At 46.7% G+C, this 27,373-nt stretch overlaps 1 protein-coding gene across 3 annotated transcripts in view; it reads right to left on the bottom strand.

Moving 5' to 3' along the window:
* LOC135245370 (heterogeneous nuclear ribonucleoprotein L-like) overlaps positions 1-27,373 on the bottom strand; it is a 31,245-nt gene that overhangs the window by 3,041 nt on the left and 831 nt on the right. The window contains exons 1-10 of one of the 3 annotated variants that reach the window (XM_064318453.1): positions 24,823-27,272; positions 12,894-13,012; positions 8,749-8,986; positions 7,334-7,419; positions 6,424-6,520; positions 6,041-6,112; positions 2,326-2,407; positions 1,817-2,031; positions 1,314-1,435; positions 212-413 (exon numbers count right to left, since the gene is read on the bottom strand). In XM_064318453.1, the coding sequence (XP_064174523.1) occupies positions 212-413; positions 1,314-1,435; positions 1,817-2,031; positions 2,326-2,407; positions 6,041-6,112; positions 6,424-6,520; positions 7,334-7,419; positions 8,749-8,986; positions 12,894-13,012; positions 24,823-24,987 (1,398 nt within the window). In that variant the 5' untranslated portion in view covers positions 24,988-27,272. Of the gene's footprint in view, positions 1-211; positions 414-1,313; positions 1,436-1,816; positions 2,032-2,325; positions 2,408-6,039; positions 6,113-6,423; positions 6,521-7,333; positions 7,420-8,748; positions 8,987-12,893; positions 13,013-24,822; positions 27,273-27,373 lie in introns of those variants that run through there. The other 2 variants (XM_064318450.1, XM_064318451.1) reach the window with 2 other exon arrangements.

Raw genomic sequence — 27,373 nt, 5'->3', positions numbered from 1 at the left:
CTTAAGTGGAATCAGAGACCATTGTGTCATGGTCTTTGATTCCACAAAAGATGATTACCACCACGTTTACATTATGTTCCTGTGATGTTAGATAGAGGTCAGCTCAACAGAGGTGAGGCGGGAGATTCATAGGCATACTGAGCATGCTCCATAACCTCTCATCTCAGCATTTTAACTGGGGGGGGGGCCTCCTCCCGGGGGTGGGACTCACCCTCAGCAGCTCCTCCTGGGTGACGCAGGGCGGGACGTTGTAGAAGTGCAGCACGCAGGACGGCGGCTGGATGATGTTTTTGGAGGCCTGCCCCGCGCTGGTGAAGCGGTTGTTTCGGGTCATGGCGAAGTCTTTGTAGCTGCTGGTGCCGTCCTCCAGCTCAAACACCTGACTGGGGATGACGGCGTGTTGCTTGGATACGCTGTAGGGGTCGGGGGGGCGGGGGGGGGGGGGGGGTTACAGGAGAGGCGAGACAGCCTAATCTCTCTCTGTCTGAATCTCCTCGGCTGTGCCTGATACAGCCTCAGCTGCAGATGGGTTCCCAATTCAAAGACCCAAGCCTTAAAATTGCAAAAAAAAAAAAACTCTATTTAAAATGTGGTGGACGGCTGAACGCCATAATCAAACATGACATCCAAGCTATCAATAGCAACAACAATGTCCTGGAAGGATTTATTATGATATAAAGTCACATTTTGTGGACAAAATAACAATTGGAGAGCTACTGATTATTTTCTTGCTAACCAATAATTCCATGTTACATTGAAGTGAACTTTCGTGGCACATACGCGTTTTCATTTTGGACCACATTTGCATTGCAGCAACTAGGAACTGTTGACGGGGGGATCTGCGATTAGTGGGCATTGCTTACAGAAATAAACAACTAAATACAAAAAATCTTTTTGGGCGGGGGGCAAATCTATTTGGGTGGGCTGCCCAACTCAGTGTATGGGAAACACAGGTGTGCGCATATGTGTTAGTGTGCACGTTTGCATGTGTGTCTGTGTGTGTGTGTGTGTGCATGCATGCGTGCGTACATCTATGCGTGTGTGCGTAAGACAGTTCTGTGTATGACTCATTACCACTACGTCATGATCATCACACTCATTATTATTACGTCATGATCATCACACTCATTACCATTACCTCATGTTAATCACGTTCATTATCATTACATCATGATCATCACGCTCATCGTTACTGCAAACAGCCTAATGTGCCGTTTCACGCCTCTTGTCAGAAATACCAAAGGGTGTTCCAGAAGCTGAGAGAACAGGCAGGCCGTGGGTGGGACTAAGGGGGAAAGAGAGGAGGCACTTACCAAACGTTGAGCCTCTTGCCAAACAGCTTTATGCTGTTGAGGTGTGTGATGGCGCGGTCGACGGCGTACTCCTCGCCCATCTCCACCAGCGCCGTGCCCGGAACGCTCTTCATGAACTTCACCTGACGTGGCACATGCAGGTGAGCGTGCTGAGCTCTACGATTGGCTACCACGCATTCTCATTATGACATCACCACACAGAGTACAGCGTGCATCGTTGAGGTGACAAGCACAGAAACAATGGTATCTCAAACACTGTCCCCTATGACTCCAGGTGAACCTCTTTCTCCTGCCAAAAACCAATCAACTGCTGCAAAACAGCATTAGCTTTCACTCTCTCAAGCACTCTGCAGCTAACAGCGCCAACAGTACTTCATAACACCCATTTATATTTTTGGTTGAATACGCCAGCTGGTCAGAGCAAGGGCGTGGCATACTTCCAACAAGTCCTACTTCATTTTACATGTCACCCTCCCGTTCCAGCCAATCACAACTCTCCTCACCTTCTCAATGTTGCCATAGAGACAGAAGAGGTTGAAGATCCTGGTGCAGTTCATATTGGCAGGGTGCAGGCCGCTCACCATGGCGACGGAGCTGGAGGATTGGGGCATGTAGGCGGAGGACTGGGGCAGCGGGTACGCCACCACGTCTGGGACGTCCTGCGAGCTCACCTTGTACCTGTTGTTGCTGGGGAGGGGCAGCAGGGGGCAGTGTGTACCTGAGGAGGTGAGAGGGACACGCGCATCACACAGGGAGGCCTGACGTAGCACTTCTCCTCCCAGCAAATAAATAAATAAATAAGACAAAAATAATAATAATGCTCTATTCAGAGCTGGCAGCCTCTCCAGGCCTAGGCAATAACTCGCTTGGCACTGTACTCAGCACAACCTGTTCTACCAGCTCTGTGCACTCTCTAGCACACACAGGTGTAGCACCACAGAGGGGTTAGGACTATGTGCTCAGTTGGGATAACGCTAGGACACGCAGCCATAGAGGGGTCAGTTCTGCTTACCGTAGCCATTGTCGCTGTAAGAGGACGGGTGCTCTCCCAGGATAGCCTGCCTGTGTCTCCCCTTACCACGTTCTGAAACGCCAACACATTCAGAGAGGAGGATAAAGCACCCAAACACAGGGAGGGACAGAGACGACACACAGCACGCACATCGACGACACAAACATAACACAAACACGTGACGTAAAAATAACACAAACAAACATGGGATGAATAAGCTACAGGCTGCTATGCTGCTGGGGGCTAACAGCTAAAGGTCTGACAGACTGCAATCACGTCCAATTTCACAAATAAGTGGCTGTGCAGTCTCTCGCTCAGAGGCCGGCCTCTACGTACTGAGGCAGGATGACGACCTTTTAAAGGTCACAGTTACAGCCGAACAGCTTCAGGCCAGACACGGAGACATCACTGACGATACAATATTTACATACGAAAGGTGCATTTGGTGGCTTTCGTTTTGAGCCCACGTCAGGTAAACCAGCTGAGAGGACACTGGAACACACAGCCGTGTATGTGCGGTTGCGTCCCGCTCGGACGCAGCATGCTAACGATCTCTCACAAACAGCGCGGATAACGCCGAGCTAAACGGGTTCTGTAGGTCTGTTCTAAAACAATAACAGGAGCTGCAGTGATTTTTTTTATATACCAAGCATGCTTCCAGAATTCAGGTTCATGTCCAGACAAGCAAAGAAAACAGTTGCAGCTCTTACCCAGCTAACATGCAACATTCAAATAAAGTTTCTTTTTTCTCGCCCCCCCCCCCCCCCCCCCAATGGCACTACAACAGTAGAGCATTAAATGTTAGCTGGGTAAACAGAATTAAAAATAACATGTGAAAGGGCACCTAGGATTGTAACCTGAACGTAAATCAGCAATTTATCATTTAATTAATTCAAAATGTATTTAAAAAATAATTTAAAATTATCCAGAAAAAAATGAACCCCAGTGAAAGTTTTTGTTTTGACACATTGTGCTTAGACAAAATCAGAGAACGGTACAGAACTACTTTTATGTCCAAACAAAAGCATTTCCTGGGTTTCGTTTTCCTCTCAAACTGCCTCTAGGTGCCTTTCGAACGATAATACAGATCGCGGAACAGAAGCGGGGAAGGGAGGACGGCGGGGCACATTTTCACAGAGTAGGTTCACATATTTTGGGTCTTGCGTGTCGTATCGCAACGCGGGGGCGAGAAAACAGTACCTGTGTTTCTACCATTAGCGTCAGCCGCGACGGCAAGGGCGGCCTTTCAGCACAAGCGCAAAACATCAACCTGTGTTACATCATTTTACAGTCAGTACGACACAGTCAGGGAGGGGCCAGAGCGAGCGGAGGCACAGAGCTGAAGAAAGCAGCCACTTCCTGCCCCGCCACTCGGGCGGGGATTCGGGGAGGAGTCACTTGGCCACACCCACACGCCGGGGATAACAAGGTGGCTGCAGGCTGTTGTTCGGGCAGTTCAGCCTTGAGAAGCTGGTTAAGGCCCTAGTTTCAATGCTTTACCGCCCCAGGAAGACCTGCTTGTGATAGTGCTGGCTATTACCTGGATGTGGGCTCTACTGTGTCTCTTTAGACAGGAGGATAACTACTTTCTACAGCAGGGAGGATCACTGCTTTCTACAGCAGGGAGGATCACTGCTTTCTACAGCAGGGAGGATCACTGCTCCTACCAGGATCTAGTGGATCCCCGATGCATCAGGGAGGAGTGGAGATGTTATTCAGCTCTATGTGCCTCCACTCGCGTACAGCAACACTAACAATCAATTCATCACTGAGTCAAAAACAATTCACAGCTCATTGATAAAAACCCAACATTCCACACAGCTGATACATAACAGAAAAATGTCAGCACATTCAGAGTTAAATATTCTCTCAAATCCAATACAGAAGACATAAAGCAGACCCTGGGTTCAGCAGTAATGTCGGGTGTACCTTTCCTTTGCTGGAAAAGAAAAAAAAACCAAAAGCTTTAACACCAATTTTAATTTGGTTTGTACTGCACAATGTTAATGTTCTCAGATAAACGAATGAGCATAAAAATAGCATTTCCTTTTCATATAGAGCCAATCAGGGGCTTACTGCTTTTCATGCTGTTAATTAGACATTACCTCGTATTAAACCCTCTCACAAAATCATTATAATCTCATAAACTCAAGCACTCAAGATCTGTCTGTGATGTCAGCCATATGCTCTTTGAAGTGCCAGTGGAAAAAAAGCAAAAAAAGACAGAAGACTTTCCACACAGGAATGTGTCACTGAAGTCAAGGTCAGCTTTGAATACATTCTATTCATCACTCTTTTGCAGTTAGCAAGGGAGGCTAATCGAATTAGATGAAAAGGCTTTTGAGTTTTCTCTATAAGATTTGGATTCTTTCCAGAATCAGCAGAGCCCATCTCCTCTTTGGCCCAGGCACCCTGTAGTATTTCTAAACCAAGGGAAAGTCCAGAGCTGATCTCTGAATTCAGACAACATTTCGCAAACAGATGAACTGGTGAAAGAGTGGACAGCTCTGACAAAGGACGTCTCATCAGAACAAACCAAAAGAACAAAAAAAAAATCTGTCCCCTTTGCTTTGGAAAGGGTCCTGCTCGAGTCCCAGCAAATAAAGCTGAAAGTATGAAGTGGGACTGTGGGAATGTTCTTTTGGAGGCCAGTCCTCCAGGACAGAAGGGGGCGCTCTTCCTGCGTGATGAGGCGGTGCATGCGTTCAGGATGAGTGTCGGGAAGACTGTTCTCTCTGTCTCTGATGGTTTAGGGGTGGAGGGGGTGCATGTTGCCGTGGAGGGTCAGCCTGGAGTTCCTCCTCTGTCCCCTGAGAGCGTCTGGGCAGTGCAAGACGGGGGGCGTGGCTCTGCTTGGAGAGGGAGGCTCGCTCGCTCACTCACTCTGGTGATGCTGGTGTGCTGCTGGCTTGACTGCAGGTCTAGGGTCCGCTGTCATTTTGATCCTTCACAGCAGGCGGTGGGGGGGGGGCGCTAGAGTCACAGTGACGGCTTCACACACTCAACACTACAGCAAGGCGGGGGGGGGAAGGGGGGGGGGGCAGGCCAGCAACAGTCTGCTTGTCGGACATAACCATCCAATAAAGATGCACCTCAAACCTGCCTCGCAGCAGCAGGTTGTGTGTGTGTATATGTGTGAATGTGAGTGAGTGAGCGAGCGTGTGTGTGTGTGCGTGTGTATGTGCGTATGTGTGAGTGTGTGTGCTCTGCAGTAGGGCCTCAGTTGTGTGCTGTGTTTCTAGTTTCTTTGCTTTGTTTGAGACAGCAGGCAGATCTGAACACAAACCCATCAGCTTCCCTCCCTGAGAGCAGCCTGCCAGGCTGATATCTACACCCCAGCAAGAAAGAGCAACAGCACAGGAAGCACACAGAACGAAAAACACAAGCGCTCCTCATCGCTAGTTTCCGCACTGCTACGCTACTTAAATTCAGTTCAGGATTTATACCTGCAGGGCTGTGAGAGAGTTTGGGATTCAGGCAATCCCTCGCCCTTCTCAGGGACATTCACACAGTGTATCACCTTAAGGGTCTTCCACCAGTCTGAAGCAAAGACAGATCATACACACACACAAAAACACATACACACACAGGCACACGCATACACACACACACACACACACACACACATACAAATGCATGCACATAAACAGGCACGCACACACACCCACACACGTGCGTGCACACACACACACAGTGAGCAGGTAATTCTTTTACCTCGTCTGACCAGGTATGGCTTTGTGTAGTCCCAGCTGTCGTTATCATTCCTTATTACATTCAGGCGTGTCGGCTGCAAGAACACAAATGAGAACAGTGCTGACATCATCAGAATGAGACATTCAGGCATCTTGGCCGCAAGAACAAAAAGGAGAAGAGTGCTGACATCATCAGAAGGAGACTAAGCATATGTACTCACCAGGAACCAAACAGAATGACAGTAAATGAGACAGACAGAAATATTTTACTAAACATGCATGTCAATTCACAATGATCTGAGAATGCCTGAATAAGACAATAAGACCGCAAGAAACATTAGCCCATTAATGTGAATGCTAATTAATGCTGATATCATCAGCGTGTAAGAGATGGTGAAATATTTACCCGGGCATATTCAATTTTCAGTGTGCAGCACCCGGCATAAATATCTGCTCCGTTGAGAGCTGCTTTTGCTTTCTGGGCACTCTGGACAGATTCAAACCTGGACAGCAGTTAAGGAAGCGTTTAAATGTACAATCATCACTACAAGCACATGCTGCTCGTTCACTGGTTCTCAGAAGCATCCCGTTTCCATTTTGACCTTGGCTGCACAGAGAAATCGACAAACACACTTCAGAGGGCTGAACTTCTGTGAGGTGCAGCAGTTCACATAAAAACCCTCACTTCCGCAAAGAGCCAAGCCACAGGAAGCGCGTCTTTATTTTTATTTTTTATCTTTTTATTTTTTATCTTTATTTTTTCTTTTCATGGGCATCCGAGGCAGGAGTCACTGGTGAGTCACACACTGACTTCATAGCAGGGTTTTCACCAGCGAGGTGCTCTCACACCATTTCCATGACTGGCTCCGTGACAACAGCGCCTGCTGCGCCAGATTAGATACGGAGAGGCCCATAATGCCGTGGGGTTCTTCGGTTTGTTGGAGTACTGAAGACATCTGTAAGCCCCTGGGCATCAAGGCAGTGAGGATCACAATCATGCATCCTGCTCTACACCCCTCCATCAAACCCACCCTTCATCTCTGATTGGTTCATCTGTTAACTCCCACCCCCCCCAAAACCCATACTTCACCACTCCCTCCACCAAAACCACCCTTCACCTCCGATTGGCTCATCTGTCATCCCCCTCCCAAACCCACACTTCATCCCTGCACTAGACCCCGCTCTTCCCGAACACACCCCACACCCCTGACTGGCTGATCTATTACCCCTCCCTCCCCAGAGCCCACCTTCCACCTTCCTGATTGGTTGATGTGTGTTTTCCACTCCACCCCCAGAGGAGTAGATGAAAAGGATACTCCACCATGGCCTGGATCCCGTTCCTCTTGAATATGACGATTCGCAGCACGTTACCGATCGGGTTGCACACCGTGTACAATACATCCTGCCAATCACACACATACACACACACACACACATACACACATGCATAAAAATGCACACACAGAAAGCATTACTTACATTAAGCACAAAAACATGAAAGTGACATTTTTCTATATATTTATCAAGTGAGAGAAACTTTTTAAACATTTGCTGTGACAAACAGGTTCATTAATGAATGCAGCTAAGGTCTGAAATCAGCACTGCATTCTATAACTGACACACAAACAGGATGCCTTTTCCTATAAAACCATTATCATGCAACATTCAGTCTTACTTCAGTCTTAGAGCAGTCTCTGCTGCCTCAGAGCAGTGGGGGGGGGGGGGTGGTGTGCTGGAGTAGAAGAGGAGGGAGGGGGATGGGGAGGGGGTGGCATTGGGGTGCTGCTCAGCTCAGGAGAATGATGGGGTACAGTGGGGTCTAGGTCCTTACCGTAGTGATGGGGTACAGTGGGTTCTAGGCTCTTACCGTAGTGATGGGGTACAGTGGAGTCTAGGTTCTTACCGTAGTGATGGGGTACAGTGGGGTCTAGGTTCTTACCGTAGTGATGGGGTACAGTGGGGTCTAGGTTCTTACTGTAGTGATCAGGTACAGTGGGGTCTAGGTTCTTACCGTAGTGATGGGGTACAGTGGGTTCTAGGTTCTTACCGTAGTGATGGGGTACAGTGAGGTCTAGGTTCTTACCATAGCGATGGGGTACAGTGGGTTCTAGGCTCTTACCGTAGTGATGGGGTACAGTGGGGTCTAGGTTCTTACCGTAGTAATGGGGTACTGTGGGGTCTAGGTTCTTACTGTAGTGATGAGGTACAGTGGGGTCTAGGTTCTTACCGTAGTGATGGGGTACAGTGGGTTCTAGGTTCTTACCGTAGTGATGGGGTACAGTGAGGTCTAGGTTCTTACCATAGCGATGGGGTACAGTGGGTTCTAGGCTCTTACCGTAGTGATGGGGTACAGTGGGGTCTAGGTTCTTACCGTAGTAATGGGGTACTGTGGGGTCTAGGTTCTTACTGTAGTGATGGGGTACAGTGGGTTCTAGGCTCTTACTCTAGTGATGGGGTACTGTGGGGTCTAGGTTCTTACCGTAGTGATGGGGTACAGTGGAGTCTAGGCTCTTACCATAGTGATGGGGTACAGTTTGTTTTAGGTTCTTACCGTAGTGATGGAGTACAGTGGAGTCTAGGCTCTTACCATAGTGATGGGGTACAGTTTGTTTTAAGTTCTTACCGTAGTGATGGGGTACAGTGGAGTCTAGGCTCTTACCATAGTGATGGGGTACAGTTTGTTCTAGGTTCTTACCGTAGTGATGGGGTACAGTTTGTTTTAGGTTCTTACCGTAGTGATGGGGTACAGTGGGTTCTGGATGGACAGCAGCAGCACTTTGTTCCCGCTGTTGGGGTTGTCGGCGTTGGTGGGGCGCGTGATCCTCTTGCTGGTGGAGTAGTTGAAGAAGGCCTGTTGCCCGGCGATGTAGACGGCCTCGCTGGCCCCGCACGCCACGCACTTATCCGCGCTCTCCACCCCCTCAAACTCCACCAGCGCCTGCCGCTTGAAGGGCATCATCATCACGTAGCTGCAGGGAACAGGCAGTGAGGCAGGCAGTGAGACAGGCAGTGAGACAGGAAGTGAGACAGGCAGCGAGACAGGCAGTGAGACAGGCAGCGAGACAGGCAGCGAGACAGGCAGTCAGACAGGCAGCGAGACAGGCAGCGAGACAGGCAGTGAGACAGGCAGCGAGACAGGCAGCGAGACAGGCAGTGAGACAGGCAGCGAGACAGGCAGTGAGACAGGCAGCGAGACAGGCAGTGAGACAGGCAGCGAGACAGGCAGCGAGACAGGCAGCGAGACAGGCAGCGAGATAGGCAGCGAGATAGGCAGTGAGACAGGCAGCGAGACAGGCAGCGAGACAGGCAGCGAGACAGGCTCCCTGTGGAGAACGCGCTTTATTTCAGCATTTAAAAAAGCCTGGGAGTGTAAGCAGTGCGTCCAGACAAAACGCTGAATTTCGGGTAGAGGATTGTGGATTATGAGGAGACATACATTCTGACTAGGGCAATGCATCAAAAGTGATTCACACACCCTATTAAAGATAAAGTAAAGAAAGCTGAACAAAATAAATGGTAAAATGGTAAATGGACTGCATTTATATAGCGCTTTTATCCAAAGCGCTTTACAATTGATGCCTCTCATTCGCCAGAGCAGTTAGGGGGTAGGGGTTAGGTGTCTTGCTCAAGGACACTTCGACATGCCCAGGCGGTTTGAACGCAACCTCGACTGCAGACAATCGGTCTTACCTCCTGAGCTATGTCGCCCCTAAACAGCATGGGTAATGAACTATCTTGTATGCACAACAAATGGGAAACTTATATTCTTTCATCCTAACACAACTGCCCACAGAAAAAAAAAAAATGTATTTTTCCAAGAGAGATTAAGTGTTACAATTACTCAAACTGGGTGCTGTGCCAGTATTCAGTATTACCGGTTACCGCGGAAACAAGTGGACACAGAGGTGATGCATGAATTAGCAGGGTAATGGGGTGACTATTTTTTTCCACTGTTATGCTGATTGAAGTGTGAGTGCAGCGCCTCGGTGCACTGGCCAGATGCGCTAGACCAGAGGACGAAGCGAGTGGGCGGTACACACACTGACACTCTCACCTCACGTCCCTTTGAAGTCTGCCGCAAACGACAGCCGACCGCAAAGGATACGCACCACAGACAGAATGGGACGGGGGGGGGGGGCGAGTAGAGCATTTAGACTGAGGGACTGGTGCCAAGCTATTTAATAATTTTAAAAAAAAACTGAATGAATGTTGTTGTCTAAGTAGTCTTCTACACATTTGGTCATTTTAAAAAATACATTTAATTTAAATGGTCTAATAGTACAATTCAGCCACAAAATATGTTGAATCTAAAAACGTTATTGTTAATGTTAATTAATAATATATATTTAATTAATTATCAGTACAAAGACCCAGGTTATTTCCTACACAGTATACCGTGTACCCAAATTTTAATACGAGCCCAGCCATAATTCAAACACCTAATACTTATTTTCAGTAAAATCCAACAAAGGTTGGAGCATCATATGCCACTTTTTAAGTTAATCTCTTAGGGAGATGAACCGTTCTTAGGGAACTGTATTGTGGCCTCCCATAGCAACGGTTGTAGATCGATAAAAACACGGTTGCATCCTAGCGACACAAAGTCTCCAATCTTCCATCAGACACCACGGTGCCAACAGGCTTTTTGGAAAGGCTGCCAAAAAAAGGCCACTTTTTGAGCACAATCAATAATAATACGAGTCTGGAGTTTGCTAAATAGCATTGACCTCTGTTAACCTCTGTTTGGATCTGAGGGTTATGGTCAGATTCGACCAAAATGGAACCTTTTTGTCCACCTACCAGCTGTGGGTTTGGCATTGGAGAAATGCTTAATGTCATACCCGTGGCGAAATGTGGCGGCAGATCTTTGGTGTTATGGAGTTGTTTGCATAGACTAACCCTGATTAGCATAAACTGTTTGCATAAACTAACCTTGATCTTATTAAGATCAACAGAATCATCAACTCCAGAATGTACCAAGACATTTAGGCCAAAAATGACCTGGCATTTCCCCCCCGCCTGCCAGTAAGCCAAAACCTGACCACAAATGGACCTTTCAGCAGGACACCGACCACAAGCAAACCTCAAAGTCAACTGAGAAATGGTTAACTGGTCACAGAATTAATGTTTTTAACCGGCTCTCTCCATGTGGCTCAAACCTAATCCAAAATTTATTTGTAGGTTTTAATTGAAAAGGCGTCACGCAAACAAATACTAAAGAGTCTGCAGGCTTTCACAATGACTCTGTACGGAGGAACCTGAACTGGCGAAAGAAAACAGAGACTTTCCTTTTACGTATCCATTTCCTGTTCTGCAGGGCCTGCGTTTCCTCTCCGAGCTCACGACACGTGGATACTGCATGACTGCGCTTTACTCCTGAAGTAGCGCATGGAGATCCCCTTTACATTACATTACATTTATTTGGCGGACGCTTTTATCCAAAGCGACGTACAAAAAGTGCATTTCATGGTCATGGACAACTACAAAAAACACAGGTTCAATAAGATGCAATACTTATTTTGTACAGCTATTTCTAGCCAAGAACACAGTTTAGTTCACACAGTGAACACTATTCTGACCTGACCTCTGCAAAGCCAAGTAGGCAGAAGAACAAGCTACAGTATCAGGACGAATACAAATGACCAAACAGTGCCGGGATGGGGGAACATGTAACGAGTGTCATGAAGGGGGGGGGGGGGGGTGGATTTAGAATGAAAAATACAGAGTGGTGGTAGTTAGTCCAGGTATAGTCTGAAGAGATGAGTCTTCAGACCATGGCGGAAGATGGGTAGTGAGGGAGAGGTCAGAAGAGGGACAGGGAGTTTGTTCCACCCCTGGGGCGCTAGGGTGGAGAAGCTCTGTGATCCCTTTGCTCGGCTGGGAGGGAGTACAAGGCGCCCTGCTGTCTGCAGAGCGGAGTGGCCGAGCAGGCGCATAGGGTCGAATCACATCAGTACTGCACCGGAGGGGCCTAAAGTACAGCCTTGAGGCGTCCGCAGCAGGTGACAACCGTCAAAAAAAAAAAGAAAAAGAGCCTGCGGGGTCAGTGCGCGTTACTGTCGTATAATCCGACGCCCGAGGAGAAGCGCGCTCTGCAGCACAGAGCAGCGGGGACTGAGCGTTACGCACCGACACCGCGCTACACACCAACGCCACACACGCGCAGTACAGAGGGGCCTTTCTTCTGAAACCCACACGTCCGCTGCAAACGTGTTCTTTCGGTGGAAATTAAAAACGGGTGGAGCAGTGTGTGCTGCTCAAGGCCTTCTGGGTTCAAAACAGAGGCTCTCTTCAGGAAATGCTGAGAATGGACTCAGTGATGTAATGATTCCTATGTGATGTAATGATCCCACTAAACCTTTCCATGCATACAAAGAAGAAAAAAAAAACAAATATAAATGGGCTCTAGGTAAAAATATTTAGCTGGGAACATTTGTAGCTGCAGGGGTCACCAGCAGACAATGTTGAAATGTTGCTGTAGAATTACGGATCCATACACGCAAATATGCAGGGAAAGTCCCATTTGCTGTTGCTAATTGCACATCTCAGGCAAAAACCTTTCATCCGAATGCCCAATCAAAATGTCTATCTAAATATGTAATTACTAACTGTGTGGGGGAATTTCCTTTAAATGGGTTTTGACTGGTTTAATGCCGTTTTTTTTACATTCGCTCTGTCATTCATCTGTCCATTAATGTTGCCACTTGTCATGCAGTTAGACTCCAGGCCAGGAAATCAAGAGAAATCTTACTGTGGTTCCAACAGTGGAAAAAGGAATCCTAGTCCCACAGCCCCATGTTCACAGCTAAATAGCAGACCTCAGGCCCTGTTAGGGTCAAGCTGTAAGACAGGTGGTCTGAGGAGGGGGGCTCTTACCAGATAGTCCCAAATTTCTCCAGAGCCTCCACCAGGTCAGCCTCCACCACAGACTCACAGAGCCCCCGCACGTGGACCACCGGAGACGGGGCGATCCTGTGGGCGTCGTCCCCATTGTCCTGGAACACAAAGACAGGAGGGGGCTCAAAGATCATAGCCTGAACATCACAGAGAAAAAAACACCCAACCGGACAGCAGAGGTGGGTGATCCAACATTTGGCAAATTTGCTTCCTAAAGAACAAAAATGTGCCTCCACTGTACCTTTATTTTTCAGAGTGTAACATTATGATTCCATGTTCAACAAAGTTCACAAACCACATAAAATCAAAACATGAATATGAATTTGCAAAATTAAACAGCGATAAGTAAATCATAACTATGAACTTTCTCAAAGCATGATGCAAAAATTTGATACAAACTACTGACAGCAACTTTACCACAGTATTCTGAGAATATGAAGACAAACACGAGCCAAATACAAAACACAAACAACTAAAGGGCAAAAAACACAATAAACAACTTAGAAATTAAAACTAAGGAGGTGTGTGATGAATAATTTGTTGTGATTGAATAAAACTGTTCTTTTGTGTGGCTCACCTCAAACACAATCTGTGAGTTCACACAAATTAAAATGGCATCTCTGGCAGCAAAGATAGACCGGCCACCTGCTGGGTTTAACACATGACTCAGTCCTCTCCTCTCCAATGCCCACAGCAACAAGCCCGTGCCAGAAAGCTCCAGCAACACAGGACATGAGTCAAGCAAGAGCACTTCCGCCAGAGCGCGAGCCAGGCCAGCTCTAAAAGAGCTCATCTTTACCGCGTGCCCAAACCAAATAAAATATTCACAAGGAAACCTTAACTCTGGCATACTCTGGCATGCTCTCTCGCTCTCTCTCTCTCTCCCTCCCTCCCTCCCTCCCTCCCAGAAGGCCACAGGAGAAAAGCAGAAAAACAATAACAACCATAGAATAAGAGTGGAAAGCCCAATCATGATTCTCTTCAGACAGGAGATCAGAGCAGCAAGCAGAGGGTCTTCAGGTTCAATAAACCTTTATAAGGCATCTGTAGGTCATTGGTCTCGATGGGCTGAATGGCCTGCTGGTTGTGATTTTTCCCTGCATCTGTAAAATGCTGTGGGGTCTGTGGATGAACACCAGCATCAAAGCTCATACTGATACCATACACTTTCACATTCAGGTAAAAGAAAATGTTCATTGTCTCTGAGAAAAAAATCAATCAATCAATCAACTAACCAATCAATCAATCCATAAAATGTTACCCACAAGCCACCACATTCCCTTGACTGACCTGAAGTTTCTCACTTAATTTCCCAGAAACCCTCAAGAGGAAGGTCACCTGCCACTTACCCGGAAGGTTCTGCCCCAGAGCCTGTTTCTGCCTCACTGCCACCAGAGCTCTGCTTTCTACCCCACTGCCACAGAGTCCAATATCTGCCCCCCTCTGCCACAGAGCCTGTTTCTGCCCCACTACCAGAGAGCACCTCTCCACTCTCACCAGAGCGGAGGAACCAAATCCTCACAGCCCTTATATTCAAAATGAGATTCATCTCAAACTGTCAACATTTCTCCCTGCCCTGCAGAACAAAAGCTCTTCCGTGGGGGGGACACAGAATGAGATTCCCAGATTAATAATGCTCGGCCTACATTGGCTGAGAACAGAGATGTCCTTGCAGCAGGCTCTCACATGAAACTCTTTCATCTGGTGTTTTTTAAAGAGAAGGACAGGTGAACGGGGGATCTTGCTTCTCACACTGTGTGAAGCAGGGTAAAACACAGAGACACAGGGGAGACAGTGAGCAGAGCAGGAAGTGGCGCACGCAGGTTCCTCGCTGAGGTTAACTGCTCTGCCCTCTGTGACGTCCATTTAGCCCTCTGTGGGCTAAGGTGGCACTGAGACTGATACAAAATGTGTGTTTGTGTGTGTCTGAGTGTGTATGCGTGTGTTTGTGTCTGTGTGTGTGTGTGTGTCGATGTCTGTCTGTATGTGTCTATGTGTTTGTGTGTGTAGAGTTCTCTCCCCACTCACTCACTCACTATCTCTCTCTCTCTCTCTTTTCAAGCAGTGCAGCCACTCAGATGAGACTGAGATAAGATTTCTTTCAGATTATTATTATATTACACCAGATCTTCCTGTGTTTAGCTCCCAGTCAAGACTCCCTTCTGCACAAGAAACTGCCGATGTCCACGCAGTCTGCAGGATGCACACACGCACTTCCGTTACACAACATCCCTGTGCAAGAGAGACGCAAACACACAGACCTGGTCCTACTGCTCATGGCCAAACACCTCTCCGTTTCTGCCTGATGATGCCACTTCCCCCGCTCACACATAATGAACAGGGATGGATTTAAATTAGCTCACAGGTGTGACATTCTAGCCTTTATGTCACACCTGTGAGTTAACTTTAAATTAAGTCACAGGTGCGGCATAAAGACTAGAGATCCTGTGTGGTGCAGTGCACTACTAAGCGCAACACAACAAAGTCATTGTGTTAAATTGAGAAATTTTATGCGACTTCATGCAATAATCCGTTCTAAAATGTCAACACAGAAAAAAGCCTGAAAAAACTGAAAAACAAAAACACCACAGAACAAGAGTGGAAATGCTAAACACGATTCTCCTCTGACAGGAGACCAGAGCAGCAAGCAGAGGGTCTTCAGGTTCGATAAACTTTAATAAGGTATCTTAAAAAATGGCAACAAAAAAATGAGCAAATCCACTTTTCAAACATAAAACAAACACGCTCATGACCTTTTTCACCTTGCACCCCCTTCTGTTCAGTCAAACATTTTACATTTTACAAACCTCTGCACTTTAAATAATATGGCCTATATATTAACATGGGTTATTTATGCTTCCTTTTAAAACTGAGGATTTGACTGAGGTTTTTAAATTCACAAAAAGGTTTAAATTCACAGGCTTAAAGTGTCAACGCAGAAAAAAAGCCTGCCCACAACAATACTACACCTCTGTACTATTTAAACAATGTAAATATTTTCTTTGTGAATTTTCCACAGCTACATTTTCAAACTTCAAAAGCATTATCTTGGTTGCATCTACCACTTTTCTGAAGTACTGTTGCAAAATCTTTATGAGACTTACATCTGCATGGTGCACTCTGTCTCCTCCAATAATACCAGTCACACAGCCTGAGCCAGTACAATCAACACGACTCACTTATGGCTGCTTGCTTGACTCAAATCAGACTTGTTCACCTCAGGAGTGTGAAGCCTGATTGGTTAATATTCGCCCTTTGTTGCATTTAACATGTTTCCTCCTGGGAAACACCACACAGCAATACAGCTCACTCTCCTGGGTGCGTCCCAGTACTCTAAAAAAATGTGTCCTCCTTTCCTCCACAACCACGTCGTCTCCAGCGCAGCCGGGAAACCGATCGTCGTGTCCTCCCTCCCTCCCTCCAGTGCCCCAATATTGACAAGGAGATGAGCAAAACTGCACTGGCGAAGCGACTTCGAGCTCGTCTCCTCCCCTCCTTTCCTCCACATACTTCCAGGAAGGAGAGGAGTGGTGTTCGGGGAGTGGAGGAAAGGAGGGGAGGAGTGAAAAGCATTGGGACGCACCCTCTGACTAACCACTGGAGCAAAAGGCTGTGACCTTTCGACCCCCGTCCTTAAACGCACGCAGCAAAAAACGGTAAGATATCAATCTCGCCTTCCCCTACAGGGAGAGAAATGTGCCCAATCGGCGGTGTAACCCCGATTGGGTGCAGAGAGAGATTAACGCACGCTTCTGCACCCTGCAGCAAACGCTTTCGCTTACAGCCGCACCGCAACAGCGCACTCTCGCCGACGCCGGCACCGCCTTCTTCAGACCGCAAACGATTTGCTCGTTTGCACCAGAGCGCGACGATGCTGTGCTGGGTTAACAGGCATCGTGCCACACCGTTCTGTGTGAGGAGGCAACTTTGTTCCTCACCTCGCCTCACCTCAACGGGGCGGTCGTGCGGAACCCCCGGTCTCACACGGAAGCTGCGGTCGCCGCTCTGGCGGTGGGAACGCTGCACAGAAGCGAGATGCGGTGACATGCAGCATGCAGCAGGAAGCATGCAGCATGCGACCGTTTCACAAGAGCCCCTGCAGCCCCTGCAGAAAGGTGCTTTAGCGGGGGAGGGGTGGGGTGGGGTGGGGTGGGATGGGGGGTGGCCGGGGGTCAGATGGAGGCCGCTGTTAAAGGTGTTAGAATAGTGTGCTGCACGGCACCAAATCTTTTTTTTTTTCCTTCCTCCCAGCTATTTATAGCACAGGGCTGACATTTAAGGTGTGGCTTCAAATGTAGGCCATGCTGCAGGAGAGTATGGGCACAGAGGAGGGGGCGGGCACAGGGCACTGCGACAGGCTACCAGTCAGCTACCAGATGAACCTAAGAAGTGGGTCTGTGTGTGTGTGTGTGTGTGCGTATGCGTGCACTCGTCTGCATGTGTGCGTGCACGTGCATGCATGCATTCGTAAGAGCGCATGCGTGGGTGTGTTGAGGTTGTCGTTACAGATGCTGAAAGAGGTCAGATCAGGTGGAAATAGACAGACTCCTCTCAGGCTTTTGGCACAAACGAAAGGCCCAGTCTGTAACTTCCACTGCACTTGGCTAACAGGTTCTGATTCTGTCCCTCTGCCCTCGGGTCAGTGTGTTAGACCTCAGGTCAGCGTGTTAGGCTAACAGATAAAAATATGGTCCTGTCCCTTCAGCCATCAGTTCACTAAACAAACTGCAATGAGCTAAGCACCTTATAACAGGTGTGTGTATGTGCTATCTAGGTGTCTTATATTGTCATGTGATTCTTTTGTATGTTTTGCATTGTATTTGATTTTAATGTTTTGCACATCAACTGTCCTCTGGGATTATAAAGAAAATTCTGAGAGACAAGCCCACAAGAGAGAGTCCACAGTATTGCATTTTCAGACCCAAACGCAGACCTGAGAATGCATAAAGACAAAACAGAACGTTTGATTTCAAAACTGGACCCCACAGACTTGATTTTAAATTCACCTCTAATCAGCTTAATTTGCAGGGGTGCAGTGGGGCTGGGGGGGGGGTCAAGCTAGGGGTGCAGTGGGAACGGGTGTAGATCTCGCAGCACAGACAGCACATTGGCCATACCCATCCTGTTCTGCCCTCCAGCAAACTGCTGAGTCACTGCCAGGGAGGGGCACCCGTCCCCCCCGAAAGCCCAGATCGCAGCACTGCTGCCAGCGAGGGAGGAGGACGCACAGAGGGGGTGGACACGAGGTGGGGGGGGGCGGGGGGGCACGCAGAGGCGGAGCCTGCAGCTCTGCTCAGGACTGATGAGCATCATCAGCTCTGAATTTGTTTCGGTTTTCTTTTTTGACCCATTTCTGTGTGAGAAGAAACCAGCTTCAACCCGAAGGCGAAGCGTCACCTCGCTGTGGTGCCTATTTTAGAAAAGCATAATTCTGACATATTAACTGACTTATAATTGGCTGAGCTGAACCACAGATGAGTTTCAGAAGCCTGTACAGCATAGCCTAGTTATGCTCACAAACTGCAAACTGTGATCATATTTTGGCTTGGGAGGAGGGGGGGCTGTGGAGTTGGGGAGTGTGAAAAATGAAAAAAATAAAAAAGCTTTTTATTTACCAAAAACACAAAAAGTCGATTTTGTGTTTTCTTAAATATGATTTTATATGCATAACTTATCCTCTAATATTCTAAAAAAGGGGTTGTTAGTAAAAGGCTTATGTTTGCTGAGATAACATTCACAGAAATACACACATTCTCATTTTGTCCCGGCTATGAACAGCATTCATTTAAGACACAGCAGAGTATTTTTGCATGGTCAAAAGTAATCACTGAAATGTGAAAGTGACAACTTTGCACTAAATATTTTTACCAAATTACCAAAACCCACCACATCATTTTTCACAGATGCAATTAATGTAAAACACAATCCCCCTACTTATGACCCTAACCCCACCCCCTATTTAATGGCTATTTATCTTGCCTGTTCCTGGGTACACCAATAGTCATCCTACCCCCCACCCCCCACCCTCTGTCCCCCCGCCACCCCTCCCCTCCCTCCCACCCTCCCATCCCCTCCCATCCCCCCTGGGAACCGTACACCTTCAAGCCCAGGCCCCTAATAATAATGTCTCCGACCGCCAAATTCAGACCTCCTCAGTGACGGCACGGTTTGCCGCCAGAGTCACATGACACGGACGTGGCCCTCGGGCCTTTTGCGGTGCATCGACCGGGGGGGGGGGGGGTTCGACGGCAGCCGTGACAACAGCGGCCATGGAAACGGCTGGCTCTCCCCGTGGGCCCCCGGCGCAGCGCTGGCGCGTCGCGGCACAGAGGGAGCGGTCGCCGCTCCGGGAGCCGGCGGTCTGCTGGGGAGCCCTGACTCTCTCTGACTCCAACAGTCGCTACTGAGCGCGCTCGGAAAACCAAGCCTCTCCTCCGCTGCAGGGATCCCAATCCAAGCCCCGCCCCCCCCCCCCCCCCCTCCGTCCATCCTGCACTGAGCGCGTGCGGCACTCGTTCTGTTTCCAGGAGATAAGGCAGCACGATGACTACATTTTAAGGTCAACTTCGACTCATCTAACAATGTGCTTTCTTCTCTTCAGAAGATAGCAGTTCTTTATTTTTTACTTTTTAATGCTTCTGTACAAGCACAGCTACTGTAAGAGTGGGTAAGAGAGCTATGGCAAAAATTGACCGTAAAACCCAGGCCACATTTTTTGACCATCCTGCATTACCGCCTGAGCACTGGTGTCACAACTGAGGATGGTCCGGCTGTATTTGTAAAATTTTAATACACTATTCTCACTGCCAGTCGCACAACAGTGCTTTATCCCATACCACAATTCCGTATGTGCTCACACACCCACACACGCGGGCGTGCTCTCACAATCTCTCTCTCTCACACACGCGCACACACACACACACACACATACATGCAGGCGTGCTCTCTCACAATCTCTCTTTCTCTCACACACATGCACACACACACACACGCAGGCGTACTCTCTCACAATCTCTCTCTCTCTCTCACTCGCACACACACACACACACACACACAGCGGCCCCTTCATACCTGCAGGCATGAGTTTTGCTGGGGGAGGGGGTTGGGGGGGGGGGGCACAGTGCCACACAGACTAATCCATTCCCTTTTAACTCGTCCACACTGAGAGCCACTTAGATCGCTGCAGAGTGGGGGCGTGCATGGCTCTCTTAGAGTGCCATTAGCTAAGGACATTTCAAAGGCAATCTGCCACGTAGATTTAGATTTCCTCCAGTCAAAATCAAACGCTAAGCCCTATACACAGTTTCCCATTTCCGACAGTGTGTAACCAATGGTAACACAAATCCAAACCACAGAAAAAATTAAAATAAAAACACAACAACAACAAAAAAATAAACCCACTTTAATTGCCCATCCCAGCTGGGTTTGTGCACTCTTGATTTCCCACAGTAGCAGATGGGAATGGAGGGGGGGGGGGAGGCACCAATCAATCACACTGACGAAATTCACCTGGAGGCTAACTGATACTGCAAAAACACAACGGCTTCATCTCCAGCACATTGGCTTACGCAAAACATCACCACTCTCAATGCTGACTGCAGAAGGTTTGCAAAATAATAGAAGAAAACCACACGGAAAGAATTGCAGATCTACAAAAATCAAATAAAAATGTTCGGCGCACACAACTTGGCGCATAATCCGCATTTGGGTTTGTTTGCATACGTTTGATGTTCAGTAAAGCCTTTTCTGTATTCAGAAAAACCTTAACAGCGTATTAATTGCGGGAGGTCTTTGAACATGAGCGTGGAGAACACAGAGAGTGAATCACGCGCATTAAAACAAGCCGACGCAACACACAAGGCAGCCTGAAACAAGCAGCAAAAAAAACGGGCCACATTTGCACCAATGCAGGTACAAGCCCCAATAATGCACCTTCTAACATTCAGCCCGCAAAGACACAATCACATCTTTATGTGTGTGTGTGTGTGTGTGTGTGTGTGTTCTCTCCCGGCCAAACAGCACGCTTCTAATTACAAGATTGGCTTCTGTACCCTACTTTCATAATTGCACATTGACACTCACTGGAATTTTTTTGCTTTGATTATCTCCGAACTTTAGAGCTTTCACCCAAGTATCTTAATGCTTTCACCCGGCTCCTCTCTGGGTAATTTCTCCACCACTCTTCCTCCATTTTGAATCAGGCTTTCATATGGTGCACATGAGACAGGACGCAGTGTAAGACAATGCATTCTGGCGGCTGAAAAATGGCTCCTAGGTTCAAGGCTACGTGCTGCCCATTCTAACCATGGTCAGCTGTCTTTGAAAATCATGGACACGTACACACAAACATACTGGAGCTGTCGCAGGCAATTCCAGTTCAAATGCAGAGGTCCACTCACCAGGGTTTGCCATTACAGTACATATCATTTACACCATGGCTCTGGGCAGTTTGTTTCTAATCCATCTTTAGTCACTAAGAGGGACAGCCTTGGGGGGGGGGGGGGGGGTTGCAGCATGCAGTTTGCAGCGTGAAGTTTGCAGCGTGCAGTTTGCAGCATGCAGTTTGCAGCATGCAGTTTGCAGTTTGCAGTGTGCAGATTGCAGTGTGCAGTTTGCAGCGTGCAGCATGCAGTTTGCAGAGTGCAGTTTCTAGCATGCTTATCATTTTTTTATTTTGGCCACACTGTACAGCCAGTTTCTCCTGATGTCACAGCTCTGAGGTGATCCCAGTGTTCGGCTTGTTAGCCCTGAACACACAGTGCAGAGTTCCTGAGGGAACCCTACTGTGACGGACTGTGGCTACACTTCTGCTCATCTGGGTTTCTTTCACATGGAGTTCGGAGGCTCAGACCAAATCCTGCGGCAGGGGTGTGAGCACTAAGTGCATCTGACCTCCAATCTGCACAAACATTACAACTGCATCTCTAAAATGTCATGGGAATATTTCCCCCAAAACAGACTCACCCACAGGGATCAGGTATATTTCACTAGTCTCTGCCCATCCAGGTGATATATGAATGAGTTCATCTAAGATGATAAGCCTCTCAAACTGTGTGGTCTGATAAGATCTTATGAAAATAACTGCAAACTATGCAGGTGCACAGGCACAGTGCATTTTGCTACTTTCTCAGGAAGCTGCAAGCAATCTCCAGAAAACTGCTTTTCTGCATCAGAGCCAGAACGTGTGACATTTCCACTGTGTTGCTAAAAAAAATCTTTCAGTTTCGAAAATGCATTCAGCATCTATCCGCAGAGAATCATTCAGGCTGTTCAATCATAAATACAAATACAAAGGCCTGGAGGCTGGGCGGATTTCACACAAACTTCACAAAACAGATATAGAGGCCCCGTGTACACCACAGCAGGGACAGCCGTGTAGTGCTGATAATGAACGGGCACTTGCAGCTCACAGATGGATCGTACAGTTATGCAGTCATGCAGCCACACTGCCATGCAGCAATGCAGCCATGGTGCCATGCCACCCCACAACCATGCAGCAATGCAGCCATACAGTCATGCCACCCCACAACCATGCAGCAATGCAGCCATGCAGCCATGCCACCTCACAGCAATGCAGCAATGCAGCCATGCCACCCCACAACCATGCAGCAATGCAGCCATGCCACCCCACAACCATGCAGCAATGCAGCCATGCAGCCATGCCACCTCACAGCAATGCAGCCCTGCGGCCCTGGAGCCATGCAGCCACACAGCCACGCAGAGGGCAGCCGGCGATAAGATGCAGGCAGAAAACCGACAATCTTGTCATTACGCATTCTCCACTCCAGCAGCAGCAGCAAATCGGGCAGAGCTGATTGTGGAGCCTCGGGGACACAGAGCAGTCAGTAGCATCCAGTTAAGCTCTTTGTGTCTGCTGTAGAAAATCTTTATAAAGCCAACGGGGCCACACAGTCCTGGCAGAATGGCAGGCAGGCTGGAATGAGCAGGATACACAATCACATCATTGACCTGTAATAGCATCAGGGCGAGGAGTCAGTGGAGAGACCCCATGAAAAAACAATGATGAAACAACCGTTGAAGATTCATTGAAAGCATAAGCATTGCCCGGGGAGCAATGGACTCTCCGCTGCGCCACGGTCAACTTTAAAGTAAAAAAGCCTGTGCATGAAATTTCAGGATCATCACCAGAAAGAATGCCCATGCCATGCCGCTTATAAACACATCCATAACAGACAGCTAGAAATAGCTGGGTGGGAGAGGGGGAGCTGTCATTTTCTGATTTCACAGGCAAGATTCTGTCAAGCAGAAGCAGTTTGTCAAAAGCACCCTGGAAGCAGTAGGCACCAATAGCCCACTTCAGACCTGTTTCAGAATGAGCCAATGCTAGCTAGTGAGACTGGAGTGAGGCCTACAGCTCATTACAAACATTAGGGCCATCATCACAGAAACCTTTGTCTGTTTTTTTTTTTGTTGTTGTTTGTTTTTTAATATTCTTTTTTTTCCCCCTTGAGTTAAAAATCCAGGGTAAAACAATTTTTTAAAAATAGATTTCACGCAGCTTGGGAAAAGGCAGCGTCTGAGAACAGTGCTCCCAGTGGACCTCTGACACTTTGCAATGCTTGGAGCCCTGCTGTGTTCCGTTCTGTCCAGTGGGAGTCAGCAGAATTGCTCAGCCGCTTACCGCAAATGTCTGTCCTCAGCCTTGACTTCAAGTGGCTACGTCACAAGCGTAAACAGGGCCTCCATAATATCAACATCAGGCCATAATACCCAAAAACAGCTGATAATGTCTGAAAAACAAAATTTCCTGCAATGGCCAATAAGCCAAGCTTACGACTGAGATGATGACAGGACACCTTTCATGTGCTGCTGATGCTGTATAGGAACGCTCAAGCCTGGGTCAAATATAAACAGGCCATTACTGGGATTTTAAAGCAATACAGCAATAAAATGTATGCGCAAATACTCAATGTGTATTATCTTTATCTGACCTATCAAACAATATCAACAATATGTATGGTTAGTGGTTGCCATTTACTTCTGCTAGATCACATTTAACAATGAAAGTGTCTTTCATTTTTTGTGTTAATGATGTGATTTGTATAAATCCACAGTAATGAAGACACAAGGAGTATAAATCATGTTGATCTGTGAAACATTAAAATGAAAAGCTTTTCATGCAGTTGATTACGGCGATTCATTATTTTGAACAGACATTCTCAATTATTTTTCCTCTTTATCTTATTATATTCAAAGAAACCAAATGGAGGCAAAGACACATGGAGCAAATATGGATGAGAAATAACAAATATAAACACAAAACAAGAACCAAACTTACACTGGTTTAGTCACTGTTTATGTGATCTCTCAAAAGTGTCCTTCCTCTTTTACAAAAAGTTTAAAATGGGTCCATTTGACCCAAACTGAACATAAGGAATACATGAAAACGTCATGCAAAAAAAACACATCATATAGTCACCTGAAGAGCTTTTATTCTTTTTTTTTACTTATAATTTTACCAGCAAAACTCAAAGCAAAGCTATACAGACTCAGTAGCTATGTGGTCATACTTTATGCTTAATAATAAAGGGAGTATGTTCAGATGTTTTGTTATGAACAATTACATTTAAATTTGCTACATTTTTCCTTTAAAAAATTAACATTTGTGCTCATCTGCTTCTTCTATGAACGTGTAAACTTGGTTGCAATTTGCATCTGTGTTTTAATTACATTGTATATACACAGGACAGACTACTTTGAGAGGACAGACACGTCCCTCGATCAGTTTTCTCTCTCTCTCAGGGCTGTGCAGCCGATCTCCGCCAGATGCATACTACATTAGAAAATGAAAATCAATACCTAATTTCTTAGAAGACCTGAGCTCCGCTTATAGCAGTTTAGTCTACAGTCCCATTAAACATGTCGCAAGAGAGGAAAATCACGTTACTTTGCAGGGTGGACAGGAGGAATCCAATAGAGCAGCAGGGGATTCCTCTTGTGTCCAGATGTTAATTGGGTCAAAAGCCTGCGAGGCACTTCTTATGAAACTGCGCCAACTCTGCATCCTCTTGGTAAAAATAATAAAAAGGTAGAAGGCACAGGGGTTTCTCATTCGTCAGAAGAAAGTCTTGCGCCCTGGTTGCCATTAAGCGTTTTAACGGACAGGAGTGATCACACACCAGCGCTAGACCTCGCTTCCTTTTATCGGGGACACTTCTGTTTTACAGTGAGGGAAGGGAGACAGCTTGTGAAAACGTCCGGATTACGAAACGTACGTGTACTTCACCTTCTAGGGAAAAAAATTGATTGATCGAAAATGTGCTATCCATTTGTTGTGGACAGGCTATCAACGTTATAATTTATGTAAAACCAGCAAAGATAAACACATTGTCTCCCGTATCAACTGCACGACAGCTGTACCAGAGTCTGTTTTACACCGCAGGATTCCAAGCTTTTCTTCCGCGATAAGGGAAAAGCCGGTTACACGAGGAAGATTTGTGGAGCCGCGCACTTGCAAACGCCACGGTGTTCCGTCGATAATCTCGATAATGCGTCCACGCTTTGAGGCGGTAGTCCACTGGTAATCACTGGTACGTGCCCCTACCCCTCCTCAAATTCCGGGTTTAATACTAATTGTTGGATGGAAACGATAGCGAATGATGTCTTCGGAAGAAGGAGATTCATTTACGAGCATATTCCTTTATGCTGCAAGCTGGTTCCCGGGCGTTCAATTACATTACCCATTCGAACATACACTAGAGTAGGCAGCTTGTAATTACCTATAAATTGAAACGAGTGGACAACGTCCACAAAGGCCACACACAACAATTAAAACATGTGTGATGTCATTGGCACAAAAACAACAGACTTTTCCACCGGGTTTTTTGACAGAAGACGTGCCAAATATGGACACACTTGGTGGCAGAGCCATCCCTCCCACTAGGCAGATCAGGCACTGCGCCTGGGGCACCACCTTCTCGCCCAGGGCCCCACCGTCTTGCCCAGGGACCCAGCAGCAGCACTGGTTTCCAAGCAAAAGAATCAGAAGGTACCAATGGTTTGGAGGGGACCCCCAAATTATTTTTTCCTAAGGCCCCCCAAAAGTCTAATGATGGTTCTACTTGGTGTTCATGCCGGGACATCACATTATAAAGGCCTGCCACTTTTTTTGCACTGTTACATGAAAAGGCAACATTACACCCTCTATACAGATTTGTTAAAATACATTTTTAAAACACATGACGTCATTTTTAACACACCTCCAAGTCTATTTAAGGATAAAACATTTTGTGTTACCCTCAACACAATCTGTGTCAAAAAGTCTCCCTTTGTAAGACATAAATTGTATATTTGCAACACAACATTAGGAACTATGACACAAAATGAGTTGAAAGTAACACACAAGGAGTAACACACAAAGCGTATTAAAACATCATTTTTGAGAGTGTAGTTACTGTAATATAGAGTTCTCAAACTACGTAATATTTCCCCAAAAACCCCCGCGAGATTTGGCATGTTCATATTAAGGTTTTTTACTTCATCTGATTTAATATGAGAAACTATGAAAAAAGATGTAACTAACAACAGCTGAAAATTGTAACTGATCAATACCATAACAAGTCAATCCTGACCCACATACGAAAATCTTGTTTTCTGTGGTAGACCATTTCATGATTAGTTTCACCGGTGTTATTCGTAGTTTGTAACAGGCTCAAAGTTATTTTGAAACCTTTGCAAAACATCTTTCGTTATAGTATACTAAGATTCCGCCTGAAGTCAACCTTCCCGGGCTATTAGACTAAATATTGATACACAGGGGAATAACCAAAAAGAATAATTATATAAACTTTCATTTCCCATGGTAAAGTGCAGAATTTTGCTACATGTTAAGTAGGCTAAATGCCGAAATGTAGCCCAAACCCTTTAACTTCACAATACAGTTGGCGCATAAAAAAGGCGAGCACTGAACTATATTAGCATCTGTAAGCGTCTCTAAATTCAATTTATATGCCGTTTATGTTACGAACACAAAGATAGGATGTGTTTTCAAAATGATATCCATCAGTAGGCTATAGGCCTATTCAAAGTATAGTTTCTTGTTGTCACAGGAAATTCTATTTAAAGCTGGAAAGATTGCGTGTGATTAAGTGAGATCCCATCGATGAATTCACTTAAAGCTACACTGTTTAAGTTCCAGGGATGGAGGACTGTCCTTTAAAAAAAAGAACAGCATATGATGTGATGGCTTGTCCATTCCGCTAATGGTAGCGACTGTTCTGCGCATCTCGTAAAATTCCCCATCTCAGCAAAGTCTTGCCTGCAGATTATTTCTTGCCTACAGATTTACAAGCTGAATAGGAAAGGAATGGAGGTTAATTTGACCACTTAAGAGAGTGAATTATGAATTCACTGTGATGTACGATTAATTAAAATGACAGGTTTAAGCCTAACATAACATATATTAATATTATATTAGTTAAAATAACAAATAAAATAAA

This window comes from Anguilla rostrata, chromosome 18 (genome assembly GCF_018555375.3).
Source record: "Anguilla rostrata isolate EN2019 chromosome 18, ASM1855537v3, whole genome shotgun sequence".
NCBI lineage: Eukaryota > Metazoa > Chordata > Actinopteri > Anguilliformes > Anguillidae > Anguilla > Anguilla rostrata.
Note: the sequence above shows the minus strand (reverse complement) of the source record. Positions and strands in the feature narration are given on the sequence as shown.